The sequence below is a fragment of the Heptranchias perlo genome, chromosome 30 (assembly GCF_035084215.1).
Source record: "Heptranchias perlo isolate sHepPer1 chromosome 30, sHepPer1.hap1, whole genome shotgun sequence".
NCBI classification, from domain to species: Eukaryota; Metazoa; Chordata; class Chondrichthyes; order Hexanchiformes; family Hexanchidae; genus Heptranchias; species Heptranchias perlo.
In genome coordinates, this window is record NC_090354.1 from 18960282 (window position 1) to 18982092 (window position 21811).

A 21811-nucleotide genomic window follows, 5' to 3' on the forward strand; every position below is an offset into this window, starting at 1 on the left:
GTGGTTTGATGAAGCTTTTATTCCATATTGCTGATTTTCGTTAACTGATTAGGAATTAAACGTTTGCTGCAATCAATGGTCATGTCATGGTCAATTGTATTTGGTTTTGCCAGTGGAGCAGGACATTTGGGGCATATCTCAAAGATGATATCGAAATGCTTGGCTCCACCAGATAAACAGTATTAACAGTGTTAACAGTATTTGAAAATGATTTCCTATGGGTTAGAGATTCTTACTCATGTTGCAATAGCAACAGAAATAATTTATTACATGCTTTGAAATCAAATTTAGCACTTTTGTGTTGGCACTAAGGCATTGAAAATTGGATCCTTTGTGAACCACCAGCTCTTGGAGTCGTACAGAGGTTCTACCTTCTACTGAACTACTACTAGAGCATCATGGCTAGGCACTTCCTTTCATTAACACTCAGGCTATATTAATATTTCTGCACCAAAGTAAAATGGTTATAAGATGGCACAAGCTTAGTCAAAGAAGACTAGCCTAGAGAAAAAATTATTGTTGGTGTTGTTATTGTATGAAAACCTAAAATAAATAAATTAACACCTCAGTTAAAATAGTGGACAAAGTAATACAATACAATTGTGTCAAGTGTTCAGACATTAATATCACACACAGGAATAATGTGAATTAAAGAAGATTCTTTGCTTCCCATGTTTTCCTGTCATTCGGCATCAGAAACATCTCAAAGTACGGTTAGAGAATAATCTGCATTTTGAATGCTGCAAAGGACACATGTTATTTGGAGGGATGAAATCGTCATTAGACTGCATCCATTTCATGTATTCTTTATTCAAGACACACATCTACATTTATTTTAAGTACACAAAGAAATAAATGAGAAGAACAAACCTCAGTGCCAGCTAATATCAACCTTGTGGCTTTCTGTTGAAGGATATAGATTTCTATGGGTGAATGAATTAACAATTGGGAAGTAGAGATTTTATATGGACCAGCAGTCTTGATCTAACTATAATCAGAACATTTCATTATTATTTGACCAATTCAGTTGTATTTAAAGTATACTCAGTACAAAGCCTCTGCTTTATTCTTGGCTGCCATTACAGTATTACTGACTCTGTACTGTGTGAGGAGCCCTCAGCACTTCACACCACTGCTATTCTATGTGTTATTTCAGTGAATGGTCTACTCTCTCAAAGGCGGCTATGGGAAAACTGTGTTTCTGAACCCTATTAAGGATGTTGCATGTTCTTCAGATAGGAGATCTCACCACACAGTGCTACTAAGAATTGATAAAACATTTCACACCCTGATCTGAATTTGTGATGATAGGGAAATGACTTGGTGCTTAGGCACAAACACTCTCTTCTTGTCATTAGGTTTCACTATTTTTGAAATCCAAGTCATGTTACTCCTTGAGAACCCTCTCAACCATTTCATGAGTTCATTGCTGTGTCACAATCTCCACCAAGCACAGGGGAAGAAAATGTTATTTCACTGCATTAGTGAACTTTGTTAAAATTGATATTTCTCAATAGCAAAACGGCACACGATAAAAACATGATAAGGGAATGGGCTGATTGAAATGGAGCACAAGTTACAACTCAGTGGCTTCTCAGTTTTTATGCCTGTCTCTGGTGGATATTACCCTCAAAAACTAAAGGTGTTAATGTGAAGAATAAAATGATCAGCACATATGGTGAAGGCTAGATGGGGTGTTATACTGCATGGGCAATACTGGTCTACATTCTGTTGCTGTTGGCTATCACCATACCTAACCTAGGAGTTTGCTACAGTGGGTGCACTCTAAATAAAGCAAAACAAAGTGACACAAGCTCACATGTAAGGGAAAGAAACCAAGAAGAGATGTTCTCAGCAAACACCTCCATCACAAACACATCTATTCAGGGTTTTTTGTTGTTGAAAAAGTACACGTAGAGTTTACTTAATTAGTAACTTCCATTTTAGGAGCATACGATGCAATGATTGGCTCCTGCCCTGATTAAATGTCAAGGTTGCAGACCAAGTACAATGCCCTCCAGGCAAGAAGGAATCCTTTCTGTGCTTTCCAAATCTGAAAGGAAACCTCTTCTTGCCTGGAAAGTTTCACAGTATATTATACTTTACAAGGGATATCTTACAAGTCTTTACCTTGCAATAAAGCATTAATTATGCATTCAACAAAATCTTTTATGTGTATAATAACAACACAGTTTTCTTATAAAAGAGTTTGGCAGACTTGTGACATGTTTAGTTCAGATGGGAAGAGCTCGAGTCATGTTTGAGTGGCTCATCCAGATTAACTGAGAGTGTTACCACATTATCATCATGACTTCCTTCTTCCTCTCCTTTCTTGAAGCTAGCCAGGTCCATTAATCTGTCCTTCATGACCTGTCAAAACACAAGCAGGGCCATTAGAACATTTATTCTGGAATTCCACACTGTACCTGCTGACAACTAGCAAACATGGAATCTCCATTTTGATCGTGATTGCAATTTAACCAACTATAACTGATCATATTTAGCTTTAATGTTATTTGTTTACTTTTCCTCTCTGTTTTTTTTAGAAAAATGAATAGTTGATGTCTTCAAAGAGGACTCAGTGGGCCCAACAGTATTAGAGAACTTACGAAACATTAGGAGAGATGCAACAGTCCTCAGCCCAAGGGTACTTCAGCAACGGTATCTTATCAACTACAGGTTTCTTTATTCAACTCTCACACTGTTGGACCAACCTGGTCAGTCTTTCTGATGACATTGTCAGAACTCGGTGTTCAAACATAAACATTCAAAAAGAAATAAACAAAAGACTGTTAATATTAATCATAATTATTTAGAACTGTTTGATTTGTAAACAGGGTCCTTACTGAGACATTTTCCTAAGGTCCTAGAAATGTCTTGCATCTTATGTTACATTTTCCATGTAGTGATTGGGTAAGAGGCAGAGAATATAAATGATACAAGGGTTGGATATTGACACAAACTTTGCCAACATTTAGCAAATATCCTATTATTGTTACAGTGGAGATTTCCTTGGTCCCAATTTTGACCCAAGACACCTATTTGGATTGTTAGCCTCACTCACTTCCAAAGTTTGCAAACATACCACCATTGTCACTGGTTGAGAATTGAATCTTAATTTATAATAGTGTTTGTAGATTAAATTTATATTTATATAAACAAAAGATAATAATTCAATTTATAATTTTGAAGTCATAGAATCATAGAAAGGTTACAGCATGGAAGGTGGCCATTTGGCCCATCGAGTCCGCTGAAAGAACTCTCTGAGGGAGAGGAAGCTGTAACGGGAACACACCTGAACATCAGCAGCTTCTTGAATCCTGCACTGGAAGTCCACAGGTGGGTCTTCTGAGATAGGAAACCACTGTTCAGGGAGGTGTTTCCATCCCCTTGATTGGTTGGCCCAGATGCCAATCATGGCATCGACATAGGAGGACCATCAAAAGGACTTCCAAAACTCAGCCCCACTGCTGTGAATGGGAGTAGCTGAAGAGAATTCAGTGGCTGAGACTTCTGGGAACCTTACAGCAGCAGGTCAGAATGACCTAATGCACTTGAGACAGGCTTTTTCAGCACATAAAGTCAGATAGAAAGAGGAGAAATTGTTGGAGAATTAGACCGTATCTAAAGACAGACAGACAGTGACTGGTAGAAATAATCTAGAGTAAGTAAAAAGAACTGAAATTAAATCTAGGGAAATTAATATAAGGAGCCTCTGTTAAGGAACCAAGACTGACTGTGGGCTTAAGGGAATTATGTCATGGACCTGGGTAGCTGCACAGCCCAAAAGTGGGGTACAGAGGATATACAGCCAGGACTTAGGTTGCAGAAGATGGATCTTATCAGGATTGAGATGGGGAACTGGAAGAAAGCAACTAAAGATCCTAAGAGGATTCAGAGAGTGGCAGGTGTAAAGAGAGTTGAAGGATTATTTGTAGATCATACCAGACTTTTCATTGCTTATAGGCTTTGACTGAAACTGTATTCTATCAATTAATACAGAAGTGGCAGCTAATAAATATTATCTTCATTTGTAATTCTGACTTGTCCCGCCTGTGTAGATAGTGATAAAGATCAGGTTACAGAAAACAGCCTTACAGAGGGATCATAGAAGAGGGAAGAGATTTGTTCTAGTTCTTTACTCAAGTGAAATTACATATTGTGATTATAATTAAAACACAATAATGAAGTTGCCTGAACTCTGGGGTAAATGAAAGGTTAATACTGGAACTAATCTTAGATTGATTTTCAGAATTTCTGACGATATATTCTGTGTACATGGTATGAATTCTTTTAATCGCTACCAACTTATAGCATTGACCTGCCTCTTATAGTAGTTTGAAATATCTTGCATATTTACATTTTTAAAAATGACTGGAAAACCTACTTCAAAGTTAATAATGCAAATTAAAATTACACTGGTTTTAGTGATTCACAATTATTTATGAAATTGTTAAGCTAAACCATGAAGTTTAAAATTTACTTAAAGCACTTCCGTAGCACTGAGAGCGATAGTAGCTCTGACACCACCTAGAGAAAGATAAACTGCATCTGCTTGTATCGTTGAGTTGGCCCAAGACCTGAAAACTGTTTCACAACCTGTCATCTTGTGTACATGCCAATTATCAGTTTTTCAAACTGACGTCAACCTTTTAATCCATGTGTCAGCTTGCCAATGTTTTACAAGAAAAATATCTACTTTGTTCACTGCCATTTGAAAGATAGAATTAAAGTCTATCAGATAGAGAATGGAACCAATCAGCTGTAACTTTGTGTGTTGCAAACAAATTTGAGGTACGGAAACTTGAAATGAGCTGCTTGTTTCTTCAAATCTCAGTTATAGAAGTATATGCCCCCCAAAGTTTTCCACATTACAACAGTGACTACACCTCAAAACCACTTCATTGGCTGTAAAGGGATTTGGGACACCCTGAGGAGATGAAAGGCGCTATTTAAATACACGTCTTTTTTTTCTTTCAAAGACATTATAGAAACAAATAAACATTTAGAATTACAGTAGGCTCCAAAATGCCAATATTGCACCAAATCAGGGGACCAATTTTCCTGGGGTCCTGTGACCGGGGGCTAGACACCCAAAGTGTGCTGCACCTGTCGAGGCTGACGTATATCTGCATTTGGAGGGCCAGGTGATTAACTTTGAAACTTACAGCTCTGGAACGATCCACTGGCCTTGGGGCCTTTTGGCTGCCATTGAGGAACAGAAGCCTGAAGGCCTCCTAGCCTGAAAATGCACTGGGTCCCTGAAAGAAAGTAGACAAATTACCCTACCAACCACCTTGCCTGGCTTCTTGGCCTTGTCAGGCTCTCTAATCTTAGTGTGCTGGGATGGGGTGGAGGGGAGTCCAGGCACAAGGTACCCCGCCAGCCTCTTAGGGTCCCAGTGGAAATGGATACCCCTTGGACATAACCAGAGGAAACTGAAGTTAGAGGGCTAGAAATATCCCCTCCCACCTCATCACCATGGCAGGATTGGCCTTACATCTATTGAAGATGCTGATCCCTTGGGGGGAGCCCCAGAAATCCCAAGGCAACATAAGTGGGGGGGGGGGTGCAGAGACAAAATGCCAATATTGCACCAAATCAGGGGACCAATCGCCTTTTTCTAGACCTTTGCACATGGGAATATTCCCTAGGGAGCAAAATGCAAGAAAATTGGCAGCCAGGAGTCAAAAATCAAAATGTGCTGGGGAGAGGAATCCTTCATAGAAAGTGATGCTCATGTCTGCAACACTCATTTCCCTTTTCAGTACTTTTCAATCACCATTGCTGCTAACTGTACTTTTGCATACTGCAATAGAAGTAGTGGAATTTTGGTTATGACAAGCCATGTTTCACTGCACAAACACCTCATCTTGACATGTATGATCTTGGATTCCCTAACATCACTATTTACTTTCAGACCAGGGGTCAGTGTTGTTTGTTGATTCTCACTGTATTCCCAGTTTCTTTTAAACCTCCCAGACAATTTGGGGGTAGAAATTGGTTATGGCTGGTTTTTGGGTGCATAACCAACGGGGCGCAGACAGCAAGGGCATGATTTTGACCCCAAGCCAGGAACTGGGGGGGGGGGGGTGGTCGAATTGTGGCCGGGAAACCCATTAGTACAGGTTTCCCGGATGTCCTGACGATTTTGCCGTAAGGACGTCTTTTATTTTTTTTGTCGGTTTGCCATCCGAATGGCCAGCCTGATTGACAGACTGGTCTCAGTCAGACGGGAGAGATGTGAAAAGGTGTTGGGGGGGAGGGCGCATGGGGGGAGGGATCGGGGGTCAGTCACGGGGGTGGGGGTGTCGGGATCAGGAGTCATCGCGGGGGTCTGCGATCGTTGGGAGGGGAATCGGAGATCAGAGGGGGAGAGGGGGGTCCACAATCATTGGGGGGGTCGCTGCAGGTAGGCTCGTTGGGCTTGGGGGTGCACTCCTGCTCCTCCGGGCCCACAAGCTGTGCCAGAAAGGCACTTACTTGCAGTTTCGGGCCTTCTCACCTCCTTTCGCGTGGCGTGAAGGAGAAGGCCCAGGAATCCCGGTCCCCAGGGGTTGAAATTGCAAAGCCTGGTAAAATGGAGGCTCCCAGCCTCCTTGAAAGGTTTTGGTGAAAGGTTTTAGCTCCTGGGAGCGGGTTGGTTGCCCGCCTCTCGTCCCGCCCCAGTGAAAACCAGAAATGGGTGGGTTGGGGGCGGGTCTGAAATTGTTGTGATTTTCAATGACCCCCCCGCCTCTAACCCACCCGTTTTACACTGTAAAAATTCTGCCTCAAGTGTCCAAATCGAGAGGTCTGAGACTCGCTCTAAATTGGGCCATGGGCCTCATTTGAATACTTTAGATGAGTTGCCGGTGCCTGTCGCACTTCCAGATGCAGCTCGTCCATTTCCAAGGAATCAATTTCGGCCGCCTGCTGAGGCCCTGAGGTAAGTCCCAGCAAGCGTGAAAAGGACAATGGTGGGGGAGCGATCGTGGGCTGGCAGCAACCCTTGCTTTTTCTGGTTCCACATCAAGCTGTAAAAACATTTTTTTTTAATACCTTTACGGTGACTGCCACTTGCTAGGCCGCATTCACAACAGGAAAACCTGAGAGGGGCAGGTTCAGTGACTGCTTTGCTCAGAGCAGCCCAATTTGACAGATGGGTCCTTAAACAAACATTATGCCCTTTATTAACATATGCAAGGGGCCTAGTGTGTATTTTAGAGGGCCGCCGGGATCGCCTGAAAAATTACTTGACCCAATATGGGGTTGGACATATTTCAGACGTCCTTGGGTAATTGGTACCTTTTGCCTCTGTTTTCCACCTGGTAAATGGGCGTAATGAGGACCAATTTCTACCCTTTTGTCTCTGAATCCCAGCATCTCAGATTATCTATGACAGTCTCCATTTACCCTGATCTTGCTCACCCTGGGATGATAATCAGATGACATACATTGCTTCTATAATGATGCCTCTTACTTACAATATGCTCAGAAGCTTTTTCCATTTCTGTTTTACAATAAGATAGCCAGGTTCTCTCTGTGCCTAGAAATTAATTTGTATAGTCATGGACTCAGACTAATATTTACTATGACCGTTTCAAGTTCAACAGCAGCAACAAACAATATCATTACCCTAGTTGCTCTGTGTAATTGTAGCCTGTGCACTAAGCAAATAGTGATCGAACATCTACTCCAGCCAGTGTTGCACTAAGATCAATATTCATCACAGCATGTATGGGTTTAGAATATTCTGGGCAACATCAAAGTAGCCAAGTGTTCATTCGTGATGTTGTTGACAACTGACAACAGCATCAGAGATTCGCAGCTGCTAGTCTACAATATCTGAGGACCAGAGTAGGGGTTTATTGCTATCATAGTATCATAGTAGGTGCAGCACAGAAGAGGCCATTTGGCCCATCATGCCTTTGCCGACTCTTTGAAAGAGCTATTCCATTAGAACCACTCCACTGCTCTTTCCCCATAGCCCTGTAATTTTTTTCCCTTCAAGTATTTATCCAATTCCCTTTTTGAAAGTTATTGAATATGAATATACGAATTAAGAGCAGGAGTAGGCCATTCGGCCCCTCGAATCTGCTCTGCCATTTGATAAAATCATGGCTGATATGATTGTGACCTCAACCTTTGACTCCCTTGTTAATCAGGAATCTATCTTACTCAGCCTTAAAAATATTCAATGACCCTGCCTCCACCGCTCTCTGGGGAAGGGAGTTCCACAGGCTCACGACCCTCAGAGAAAAAATTTCTCCTCATCTCCGTCTTAAATGGAAGACCCCTTATTTTTAATCTGTGGCCTCTAGTTCTAGTCTCTCTCACAAGGGGAAACATCCTCTCAGCACCTACCCCTTCAAGTCCCCTCAGGTTCTTCTATGTTTCAATAAGTTCACCTCTCATTCTTCTAAACTCCAGTGTATACAGGCCCAACTTGTCCAACCTTTCCTCATAAGATAACCCCCTCATCCCAGGAATCAGTCGAGTGAACCTTCTCTGAACCGCCACATAGGAACATAGGAACAGGAGTAGGCCATTCAGCCCCTCGAGCCCGCTCCGCCATTTGATAAGATCATGGCTGATCTGTGATCTAACTCCATATCCATTTGGCCCATATCCATTATGAGCCTTTGGCCCATATCCATTAATACCTTTGGGTTGGCAAAAAGCTATCTATCTCAGATTTAAAATTAGCAATTGAGCTAGCATCAATTACTGTTTGTGGAAGAGAGTTCCAAATTTCTACCACCCTTTGTGTGTAGAAGTGTTTTCTAATCTCACTCCTGAAAGGTCTGGCTCTAATTTTTAGACTGTGTCCCCTACTCCTAGAATCCCCAACCAGCGGAAATAGTTTCTCTCTATCCACCCTATCTGTTCCCCTTAATATCTTATAAACTTCGATCAGATCACCCCTTAACCTTCTAAACTCTAGAGAATACAACCCCAATTTGTGTAATCTCTCCTCATAACTTAACCCTTGAAGTCCGGGTATCATTCTAGTAAACCTACGGTGCACTCCCTCCAAGGCCAATATGTCCTTCCGAAGGTGCGGTGCCCAGAACTGCTCACAGTACTCCAGGTGCAGCCTAACCAGGGTTTTGTATAGCTGCAGCATAACTTCTGCCCCCTTGTACTCTAGTTCTCTAGATACAAAAGGCCAGCATTCCATTAGCATTATTGATTATTTTCTGCACCTGTTCATGACACTTCAATGATCTATGTACCTGAACCCCTAAGTCCCTTTGGACATCCACTGTTTTTAACTTTTTACCATTTAGAAAGTACCCTGTTCTATCCTTTTTTGGTCCAAAGTAGATGACCTCACATTTGCCGACATTGAATTCCATTTGCCACAGTTTTGCCCATTCACCTAATCTATCAATATCCCTTTGTAATTTTATGTTTTCATCTACACTGTTTACAATGCCTCCAATCTTTGTGTCATCGGCAAACTTAGATATGAGACTTTCTATGCCTTCATCTCAGTCATTAATAAATATTGTGAATAATTGAGGCCCCAAGACAGATCCCTGCAGGACTCCACTAGTCACATCCTGCCAATGTGAGTACCTACCCATTATCCCTACTCTCTGTCGCCTTATGTTCAGCCAACTTGCTAACTAAGTCCGTACTTTTCTGTCGATTCCATGGGCTTCTATCTTAGCTAACAGTCTCTTATGTGGGACTTTATTAAATGCCTTCTGGAAGTCCACATAAATAACATCCATTGACATTCTCCTGTCCACTACTTTAGTCACCTCTTCAAAAAATTCAATCAGGTTTGTCAGGCACGACCTACCTTTCACAAATCCATGCTAGCTCTCTCTGATTAACTGAAAATTTTTGAGGTGTTCAGTCACCCTATCCTTAATTATAGACTCCAGCATTTTCCCCACAACAGATGTTAGGCTGACTGATCTATAATTCCCTGGTTTCCCTCTCTCTCCTTTCTTAAAAAGCGGAGTAACATTGCCTCCAAAGCAATTATGTCCTTTCTTAAATAAGGAGACCAAAATTGCACACAGTATTCTAGATGTGGTCTCACCAATGCCCTGTACAACTGTAGCAAAACACTTTTATATTCCATTCCCCTTGCAATAAATGACAACATTCCATTTGCCTTCCTAATCACTTGCTGTACCTCCATACTAACTTTTTGTGATTCATGGACTAGGATACCCAGATCTCTCTGTACCTCAGAGTTCTGCAATCTCTCTCCATTTAAACAACATACTGCTTTTCTATTCCTCCTGCCAAAGTGCAAAAGTTCATATTTTCCCACATTATACTCCATCTGCCAACTTTTTGCCTACTCACCTAACCTATCTATATCCCTTTGCAAACTCTTTATGTCCTCTTCACAACTTACTTTCCTACCTACCTTTGTGTCATCAGCAAATTTAGCAACCATACATTCGGTCCTTTCATCCAAGTCATTGATATAGATTGTAAATAGTTGAGGCCCAAACACTGATCCCTGTGGCACTCCACTTGTTACATCTTGCCAACCTGAAAATGACCCATTTATGCCTACTCTCTGTTTCCTGTTAGCTAACCAATCCTTTATCCATGCTAATATGTTACCCCCTGCACCATGAGCTCTTATTTTGTGTAGTAGCCTTTGATGTGGCACCTTGTCAAATACCAATACATCTACTATCTCTGCAGCCACTTCTTTTAAGACCCCAGGATGAAGTCCGTCAGGACGTGGGGACTTGTCAGCTTTTAGTTCTAATATTTTTTTCAAAACCCTTTCCCTGGTGATTGTAAATGTTTTACATTCCTCCCTCCCTTTCACCTCTTGATTCACAATATTTCTGGCATGTTAATTGTATCCTCTACAGTGAAGACGGACACAAAATACCTGTTCAATTCATCCGCCATTTCCTTATTCTCCATTATTAATTCTCCAGACTCACTCTCTGGAGGACCAACGCTCACTTTACTTACTCTTTTCCTTTTTAAATACCTGTAGAAACTCTTGCTATCTGTTTTTTTGTATTTCTAACTAGCTTTCTCTCGTACTCTAATTTCTCCATCCTTATTATCCTTTTAGTCATTCTTTGCTGTTTTTTATATTCGGTCCAATTTCAGACCTGCACTAATCTTTGCGGAATTGTATACTTTTTCTTTCAATTTGATACTATCTTTAACTCCCTTAGTCAGCCATGGATGGTACATCCTTCCCCTAGAATCTTTCTTTCTCACGTGAATGTGTCTTTGCTGAGTGTTATGAAATATTTCATTAAATGTCTGCCACTGCATCTCTACTGACCTATCCCATAACCTAATTTCCCAGTTCACTTTAGCCAACTCTGTCTTCATGCCTCATAATTGCCCTTATTTAAGTTTAAAACACTAGTCTTAGACTTACTCTTCTCTCCCTCAAACGGAATGCGAAATTCAATCGTATTGTGATCACTGCTACCTGGAGACTCCTTTACAATGAGGTCATTAATTAATCCTGTCTCATTACACATTACCATTGAGTAATTTTTCCCTCCAGAGAGTAATGTGAGTGAAGGTTAGTGCGAGTATAAAACAGATTTTCCCATTTCATACCCATACTGACTATTTTGCTCACATTAACGAATGGAAGAAAATATGCTTCTTGAGTTTTTTTCCCAATATTGCTAGTTGCAAGAGTTGATAAATGACGGAGTTGATCAAAGAAATAGAATAGGACAGAAGTGGGACATCACTGAAACAGAAAAACAAAAACAGTGCTCAGGAAAGGAAGGTCAGTAACTTCGATTTTAACCTCACCCGCTCGGTGGGAACAGAGCAAACAAGTGGTTAAACTCGTGGGAATCCACTTACAATGGATGTCAACAGTCAGAATCAGAGAGCTCTGGGACTTGCAGCAGTGGCTGGTTTCCCTCATGTACAGGGCATCATTGACTGCACGCATATACCAATCAGGGCACCGGAGGATGAGCCAGGAGCTTCTCTCAAGAGGAAGGGCTGTCATTGCATCAATGTGTGATCACAGCTGAAGGATCATTCGAGTCTGTGCCAGTTTCATTTAGCAGCTGCCACAATGCTTTCATCCTGAGACGCTCAGCACCCCTCAACTCGACCCCTCTGGGAATGTCACAGGATGGCTGCTAGGGGACAAGACATACCCGCTACATACTTGGTTGAAGATACCCCTCTGAAACCCCACCATGCCTGAGCAGCACAGGTACAATAATAGCCATGGGACCATCAGGAACATTACTGAACATACCGTCAGCATCTTGACGCAAAGTTCCAGTGCCTTGATTGATCTGGGGTCTCCCTGCAATATGTCCCAGAAAAAATGGGTTATATCGTAGTAGTGCACTGCATTTTGCACAACATGGCTATGTAATGTGAACTGGAGTTGGAGGAGGCACAACCTTAACAAGAGGCATCATCTGACGATGACGAACTGGGTAAAGGTGAGTGAGAACCAGGAGGAGGAGCAGCACAATGCCTGGCAGCCTGGCTGAAGTTGATCTCACAGCACTTTCGTTGAGTTGACTCAATCCACTCACCCGAAAAGTGACAAGAAGCCCCTCTGCATCTAATTACTCCTTTCACCACTCCCTTCATTCTGCATAAAAGAACAGTCAAACCATTCAGCCAACCTCTGTCATTTCGGTGATATTCTGACAATGCAGACAAACTAGCTGCAATGAAAAGTGATCAAACACCAAACTCCCATATGTAAAAAAGGTGGTGAATTTATTTACAAACAGAAAATGGAACTAAAGTCTATTGACATCCAAGTGCTCAACCCATAGTGCTTTTCTTAACAGAAGTTTTCCTCGCTCTACCACCCCTATGAGGTGCTCCCCCAGTGGCTTCAGCAGAGCTGGTGGAAGGCTGATGTTGCTCAAATGGCGACCCTTGAGATGACCATGAGGGTGACTCCTTGAGCCTGAAAGAGTCCAGCTGCAGACAGCTCCATTTTAGCTTCTGCCAGGGCAGTCTGGCCAAGCTGGCTTTCTGGCACTGTACTAGGTATTGGTTGAGGAGGCGGCAGGGGAGCAAACGTGTTGACATCCTGATGGAGGGGAACACATGCCACTCCCGCTGAGCCGCTGCCACTCCCATGGGATCGGGACTCATCATCTCCACTGATTTACGGGAGAGCAGAGTACAGACTCTGTGTGACTCCTTGAAAGCTCCTATCCACTTGCTCCACCAATCTCTCCAAGATGGATGTCTGCCTCTCCAAAGCAGATGTCCGTCTTTCCAAGGCGGAGAACAGGTTTGAGCCCAGAGTATGCATGGCAACTATTTGAGCTTCCACCAAAGCTGTAAAGCATGTGATCATGGACTCTTGTTGTGAGGGCCCGGTTACAATGTCCCTAGAGGTGGCTATACTTTCCTGCCTGGTGCTGATTCCATTCGAGATGATACCACTCAGGCTGGGAGCAGACTACTCCATATTTTCAGCCATGGCAGTGAAACCCCTCAGCAGGACTCCCAATACCTCATACAACTGCGTGTGAAGCAAGCAGTTTTCTCCTGGCCCTGTGAAATCCTCATCTCTGACCTCCTCAGTAGTGCTCTGAGAGGACCTTGCCCTCCAGCAACGCTATCTCCTGGGCTGTCCCTGCCACCACGACCGGCTCCTATGCACTAGAGGTAGGCGCATCACCATCTACAGACCTCTCTACCTCACTCTGCAACGCTGCTGCGGTGCCAATCTCTGTGCTGGTGCTTAGGAGTGATGGAATGCGTGATTGTGCCTCCTCAGAAGGATTCTCTGCCTCTGAGGTGCCTTCTTTGGGGGATCTCATTATTGAGAAAGACTTACGGGAAAGAGAAAAGGGACAAGAGTTAGGATGGCACTGGGAGGTTGCACAGTTGCAGAAGACATGCATCACAATGTAATTTGGTGTAGTGATGCTGGCTGACTGTGTGTTTTTCCTGTGCTTAATGAAGGGGTACATTTAACTGTCAGAGGCCCTGTTCAGTGAAGCGCCCAGCCCCAATGCGCACAGCTCTGGCAGGCCACAAATTTCCATGGCTTGCTGCTCCAGCTCACTCAAGATCCTGAGTTTAGCTGGTCCTCCTCCGGTCTTGCTCCTCTCACAATTATTGTGCACCATTTTGTCCTGCAAAAAGAGAGGGAGAGATTTAGTGAGTGGCTACTGAAAAGATGCATGGGACTTGTGCGTCTGTTGAGAGGAAGAAGAAGCAAAATGCAAGCAGGATGAGAAGGTGTTCAATGGGAAGCAAGTGCCTGGAGTGTAAAGTGAGGAAGGAGTCCTGAGAGAAGTTGCTGATTCTGCAAAGGCGACCAAGTGAAAGGAGAATGCTACTAGTGGCTGGTGTGAAGAGAGAAAGGGAGTGTGCGTTTGTAATGAGAATGAGAGGTGGTGTAATGTGGTCTTGTGCTGGGTGGTGAAGGAAGTGATGGAGTGAAGGGAATTGTTGAGAGGGTTGGGGGAAGGAAGGCAGTATGCAATATATTCGAGAGAGAGGGATAAATGAAGAGCAGTACTCACCCTTGCTATTCTAGTGAGATCATTGAAGCGCTTCCTGCACAGTATCCAGGTCCTATGGGAAGACACTCCTGGAACGGAGGACCTCTGAAATCTTTCTCGATGCCTAGTGGAAACCCTACTGGCACTGCTGGGGAACGGAAGCTCCCTCCTCACCCTCACCTCTTTCAGAAGCACCTCCAGGGAGGCTTCGGAAAATCTGGGGGCTTGCCTGCGATTCATTTCTGTAAAATTCCTTCTTGCAGCAACGAAACAGCGAGACCAGGTGGAAGGGAATGCAACCTCTCTTTAAGAGGCACATTGCCGCTTTAAATAGGCCTCTGGCTGACCAGCAGGTAATTGCTCCTCGGAAAGGGGGCATGTTTCGGTCGGGTCAGCCAAATCAGTGGGAATTGTAATGAATCCTGGGAGTTAAAATAACCCAGGTCTGTTTTTGGCTGCAGCAAGTGAGTTTTAAACTGAAACTAGAACTTACCCGTCCAAAACTGTGCCGGAGTTAAAATCGGGGCCAGGAATAGAGAAAGCTGAAAAAAACGAGATGGCGGGGGCAGATCTCACTTCTGGTTTATTCAATTATAGTTTCTGCAGCTATAGACAGGGTCTGTGTTGAAAAAGATAAGAGTAGAGAGACCAGTACTTTTGAACCGTAGAATGTAACTGAGGAATGCTGGGTGACAACAGATGTTTTTGACAAATCCTATAGTATTCAGACTGTGTCAGATATGTTCAGAGAGTTAATTCTGTTCTCTGCAGTGTCATTTATAAACTGTATGTGTTTTCAAGCACAAAATTACAACTTACAGCAGCATAGTTTGACTGCACATCAACTTTCCTGTTGACACTTATAAATCAATAATAACTGTGAAGGTAAACAAAGTACTGCACTACTGAGCATAATGAATATGGAATCTTTGTAAATGCATAACTCGTGCCAACTAATTTTATACATGTACGAGCAGCTCCACATAATGGGTCTGATTTGAAATAGTACAGATCCTCTTGTTTAAAATACCACATTATGCCCCCGTGTCAGCTTGGCTCAGTTGGTCGTACTTTTTTCCGTGGAGTCAGACTATCATGGATTCAAGTCCCACTTCATGACTTGATCACATAATTTAGGCTGATACTTCAGTGCGGTACTAAGAGAAGTGCTGCATTGTCAGAGGTGCCATTTTTCTAAAAATGAGATGGTAACCTTCGGCTGAGAATGGGCTGCCCATTCAGGTGGAAGTCAAAGACTGCATGGGACTACTTGAAGAATTGCAAAGAGTTCTTCCAATGTCCTGGCCAACATTTATGCCTCACCCAACACCACAAGAAACAACAGATTAACTGGTCATGAGTCTCACTTGCCGATTCTGGGAATTTAGTGTCCACAATTTGCTGCTATGTTTGCCTCCCTAATAACAGCACTTCAAAATAAATTCCTAGGTCGTGAAGCACTTTGTGGTGTTCAAAGGATCTAATGAAGTGTTATGAAAATGTAAGTTCTTTCTTACTTATATACCAGGTAACGTAAACCAATATTATAATAGCATGTAAGGCAGCTGGGATTAACAACTAATGCTGTCCTCATATTGTATCTAGCTCATGGTGCATCCAAGCGTATCATTTTCCACAACTGATTTGACCACGGAAGCTATAATGGGTTGTGTTAATTTGTGCAGTTAACAGATGAAGTTCCCCATCTGGAGTTAGGGTTTTTACAGTGGAAATGTGGTAATATATCAAGTTCTTTTAATAAACCTTGAAATCAAATCAAAGAAGTTTCCTTGATGTGGCAGAAATTAAAGATTAGATCAAAAATGCACAAATAGCTGCTATTTGAACTCTTTTGCAACTTGGTTGAATCTCTGTGGCTAGTTCTCAGAGACAGATCACAGAATGATGCAACTCAAAAAATACTTATGCCTTGAGTCATTAGCATCTACGCGTATATCAGTGACAGGCTGGCTGGGCAGAGAACTGGAACTCAAGATTAGAATCGTATCCCAGACAAACTATATTTTTATCTATTGAACAGACAAGAAAGAAATAATTTTCATTTAATTAGCACCTTTCGTGATCTCAGGATGTTCCAAAGCACTTCACAGCCAATTAAGTATTTTTTGAAGTCACTGTTGTAGCACTGGGAAACGCAGCAGCTAATATGTGCACGGCCAGGTCCCACAAACAGCAAGGGGACAAATGCCCTGATTATCTGTTTTAGTGATGTTAGATGAGGGATAACTGTTGGACAGAACACTGGGAGAGCTCCCCTGCTGTTCTTTGGGGAGGTATGTGATTGGGAACAATATGGGAATGGGAACTTTTATGTCCACCTGAGAGGGCACATGGGGCTTTGGTTTAAGGTCTCATCCAAAAGATGGTACCTTTGATAGTACAGCACTGAAGTGTCAGCCTAGATTATGTGCTCAAGCCTTTGGGATGGGGCTTGAACCCATGACCTTCTGACTCACACACGAGATTGATAACATTGAGCCAAGGCTGGCACCTAACATTGGGTGTGTACTCTTAACAAAATGTATTCCCCAAAATTTTTCTTCCCTTTTAATTTCTTTTTAAGAGGAAATGCCCTTTTATGGAAGGTTCCTTTCTCAGACTTTGATGTGCCATGCTCCACCTTTAACGAATGGCAGGTAATGTGATCCCAGACCTCAGACAAAGGTTATTTGAAACTAGCCCTGTAGAGGTGCATAAGAGTGGCCAACGGCCAACTGTCCCTCCGAATGTTCTTTATTCACAGTGGACACATCTTTGGCCACCGTTTGTCCTGCCTTTCAGCTGTTAGGCTAAGATTGAGAACTTGTCAAATGGAAGAGCCAAAACTCGTGTCTCTTTCACTCCATAACACCATGCTGTCCAACAACTTTCCTCCTTATTTCCCTTTCTGTCTTGTGCCAACATTAGTAAGCTTCAAATGCTTGGTGAAAACATGCTGATCTCCACTGAAGTTGATCAGCATATCATTTCCCTTGCATTGATACAAGGGAGCTAAGGCCAGACAGAAAGTACACTTACGCTTGCTCTGCTTGGACCTTATTTAGAAGTCTCAATCAGCAAATAAACTGCCATGAAAGGGATACTGCCTGTGGCATTGCTGGAGTCCAAGGTATGAAGATGTATTATAAAGCCATAAACCGTATTCAGGATTCTACATTCCTAAAGCTAGTACACAAACTGTGAAGTGAATTTGTGCCAATTAATATCAGAGGACTCTGCTCCCTCAGGATGCCTCCTAGAGGCTATTACATACCTCCCTGAAGAGGACTGAAAGAGTCCTCGAACTCTGAGGCTTGGGAAAGAAGCAGCTTTTGTACATCTGATTAATAAGGTTCAGTTGTACCTGATACTCTTCATTATCATAAGTGGACACTAAGCAGACAATATCCCATCATTTCTCACCTTTAATGAGCAGCATGCTCTAATTACAAAAAGCATAAACAAATAAGCACAATGTAGAACTTTTACATCCATAGTACCACCACTAGAAATAGTGCGAGTATGCTCAAGTGCAACCCTTATCAATTTGAAGAACAGAAAAGATCAGTTTCCCCTTTTGTAAATGGTATTAAATAACCACCTGAGTGGAATGCAGAGAGAAAAGTTGAGTGGGGAGGATTGCATGACTGTAAATTAATTAAAATGGATGGAAAATCAGGTGGGCGATCCCTGTCCAATCTTCCTCTATGCATCCCGCCCAGGTGATTATTTACACCCAAGTACAAAAGTGGAAAATCTGCCCTAAAAATTTCTTCTACCAGGTGAGAGGAAAATTGAATCAATCACCTGGAATTTCCTTCAGGCTTCTACCAATCGGCTGCTGTAAGTTCGGTGCAAGATCGGCAGAAACCATGGAAACAGGTTTCTGACAAATTTAAGGCAGGCAATCAGGAGAAGCCCAGAGGAAATTCCAGACATATGTCTTCTGACTTGACAAAGGTTTTCCCTGAGATTTCCGTCACTTTTTAAGAAAATGTGCGTATCTAGCTGATTTGAGGGCAGAAGTACATGGATGTACCTTCCTGCTCAAGAAGACAAAAGTTACTTTAAACTCCCAATAGTCAAAGTAGCCTTACAGCAAATGCCTACTCAAACTGCGAAGAATGGCTTGTATTTTACACCTGCCAATCTCTCCATGGAGGAAGGTCTAGCTCATAAGCACCAACAGTAGAGACTGATGGAAATGACTAATACTTAGTTCCTGCAATACCTGCATCTGAATCCAACATTTGATTTACATTCTCGAAAAAAACAAATGCCTTTTCTTAAAAGCATTCTAAAGAGAAACTGTTGCCATCAAAACTTATATAAGTAAATTAAATTGGAACTTTAATTAACTTTGACATTTTTTTCTTCTTTTAGTTCTATTTATTTGGGGATATTTTTGTTTAAATAGAGGAAGTCAATGAAATCACAGAAGGGTTATCTTGGTTGAGATTGCCTTTTTTTTTATTCGTTCATGGGATGTGGGTGTCACTGGTGAGGCCGGCATTTATTGCACATCCCTAATTGCCCTTGAGAAGGTGGTGGTGAGCCGCCTTCTTGAACCGCTGCAGTCCGTGTGGTGAAGGTTCTCCCACAGTGCTGTTAGGTAGGGAGTTCCAGGATTTTGACCCAGCGACGATGAAGGAACGGTGATATATTTCCAAGTCGGGATGGTGTGTGACTTGGAGGGGAACGTGCAGATGGTGGTGTTCCCATGTACCTGCTGCCTTTGTCCTTCTAGGTGGTAGAGGTCGCAGGTTTGGGAGGTGCTGTCGAAGAAGCCTTGGCGAGTTGCTGGAGTGCATCCTGTAGATGGGACACACTACAGCAACGGTGCGCCGGTGGTGAAGGGAGTGAATGTTTAGGGTGGTGGATGGGGTACCAGTCAAGCGGGCTGCTTTGTCCTGGATGGTGTCGAGCTTCTTGAGTGTTGTTGGAGCTGCACTCATCCAGGCAAGTGGAGAGTATTCCATCACACTCCTGACTTGTGCCTTGCAGATGGTGGAAAGGCTTGGGGAAGTCAGTAGGTGAGTCACTCGCCGCAGAACACCCAGTCTCTGACCGGCTCTTGTAGCCACAGTATTTATGTGGCTGGTCCAGTTAAGTTTTTGTTCAATGGTGGTCCCCAGGATGTTGATGGTGGGGGATTCGGCAATGGTAATGCCGTTGAATGTCAAGGGGAGGTGGTTAGACTCTCTCTTGTTGGAGATGGTCATTGCCTGGCACTTGTCTGGCGCGAATGTTACTTGCCACTTATCAGCCCAAGCTTGGATGTTGTCCAGGTCTTGCTGCATGCGGGCATGGACTGCTTCATTATCTGAAGGGTTACGAATGGAACTGAACACTGTGCAATCATCAGCGAACATCCCCATTTCTGACCTTATGATGGAGGGAAGGTCATTGATGAAACAGCTGAAGATGGTTGGGCCAAGGACACTGCCCTGAGGAACTCTTGCAGCAATATCCTGGGGCTGAGATGATTGGCCTCCAACAACCTCTACCATCTTCCTTTGTGCTAGGTATGACTCCAGCCACTGGAGAGTTTTCCCCCTGATTCTCACTGACTTCAATTTTACTTGGGCTCCTTGATGCCACACTCAGTCAAATGCTGCCTTGATGTCGAGGGCACTCACTCTCACCTCACTTCTGGAAATCAGCTCTTTTGCCTAGTGCTATGATGGAGCTGAATTTATATCATCAGAGACGGTCATTAATCCAGAGGGTTTCAGCAATCATGCAATTTCCACTGTGCATATTAATCACTCTCTGGCCTCCAAGCATGTCACAAACAATGCTTAAAAAATTGTTTCAAAAATCAAACAGAAAAAAGTGGCTTAGTGGATTAGTATCTCTGAATTGGTCACTTACTCCTTAAGAAATGTATATTAAATAAAAATTACACTTCAGTTACATGACTAAAGGAAACATCTTTTAATCCTTGATCTATCAATACATTTGCCAGGTCAGCCTTGTTTACTTTTCAAATAAGTGCTTGACTCTTACTCCTCCTGTCTCAAGAAGCTAGAATGTTGTGTTCCTAGGGTCCCATGTGGGCAAACTTTAAGGGATAATCCAAGCATGTTTCCCTTTTTATATTGAATAAGAAATGAAGGAACTTCCATTAGCAAAGGTGGAATGGGATCTGGGTGTAATTCTTGATTCACTTTTAGTATCCACTTAATGTAAAGCTGTTGCCAACAAGGTTAATCAATTACTAAGATGTATCTAAAGGGCATTCAAAACAAGTTAGTGGAACCTTGTATAGACCGTTCGGGAACGAAGCTTAAAGCATCTATCACTGATGCCTGAAGAAGGTTTGCAGAAGGTCAGGAATGATTCAGGAATTAGGATTTGAATTATGACCAGAGACTCCTACAACTGAACTTATTCTCATTGAAGATAAGTAGATTAGAAAAAATGGTTAATTAAGATGCATTTAGCTTAGCCTGTTAGTAGAAAATGCAGCATAGCAGACTCCACGAGCCATAGTTCTCAATTCTGGGAAATCTTGGAAGATAGTGGGCTCTCTGACCCCCACTACTGAATGTTGGGAAAACCAAAAGGGTTAATACTGATGTTCTGGGAAGCCAGGACAAGGGACTGTTTTACACACAAACAGACAGGCCACTTATGGCTGGGTATCTTGGAGTGATGAAGGTCATAAACTATCCATTCATCAGCCTGGGAAGCTAATGGACGGGGTTGGTTTGTTTGGGAAACCAGCCACGTTGAGTGGATAGCACTCAACTCCACTGGCAGCAGGGTCGGTAACCAGAGGACACAGATTTAAGATAATTGGCAAAAAGGCTGGGGCGGGGGGGGGGGGGGGGGGCGCGGGGGCTTGGGGATGAGGAGATTTTCTTCCGCAGCAAGTTGTTATGAACTGGGGTGCACGGCCTAAAAGGATGGTGGAAGCAGATTCAGTAGTAACTTTCAAAAGGGAAGTGGTTATATACTTGAAAAGGAAACATTTGCAGGGCTATGGGGAAAGAGCAGGGGAGTGGGAATAATTGGATAGCTCTTTCAAAGCGCTAGCACTGGCCCGATGGACCGAATGGCCTCCTTCTGTGCTGTGTAAAGGAATAGCTTTTATAATTATTTATAATATTTTAAATGTAGATTAAGGGTTTTTAAATGTACTGGAAGTTTAGTATAAGTTACTGCATTTATTCGGTCACCGATTCAGCATTTAGTGTTTTTCTAACAGAGACTCAGTATTTTTCCACAACTGGCAGACGGACCGGTCCCATTCCACATAGTGTGTGGAAGGCATCCCATGTCTTCTAAAATATGCTAACATTGGAGATTAGCCGGAACAATGAAGGGACAGAAACTGGTGAATAGACCAG

At 42.8% G+C, this 21811-nt stretch overlaps 1 protein-coding gene across 2 annotated transcripts in view; it reads right to left on the reverse strand.

Annotated features, from left to right (window-relative positions):
• Positions 1-796: 796 nt before the first annotated feature.
• LOC137299966 (acid-sensing ion channel 2-like) overlaps positions 797-21811 on the reverse strand; it is an 848183-nt gene continuing 827168 nt past the window's right edge. For both annotated transcript variants that reach the window (XM_067969004.1, XM_067969003.1), the window contains one exon: positions 797-2370. In XM_067969004.1, coding sequence (XP_067825105.1) covers positions 2230-2370 — 141 coding nt within the window. In that variant the 3' untranslated portion in view covers positions 797-2229. The remainder of the gene's footprint in view (positions 2371-21811) is intronic.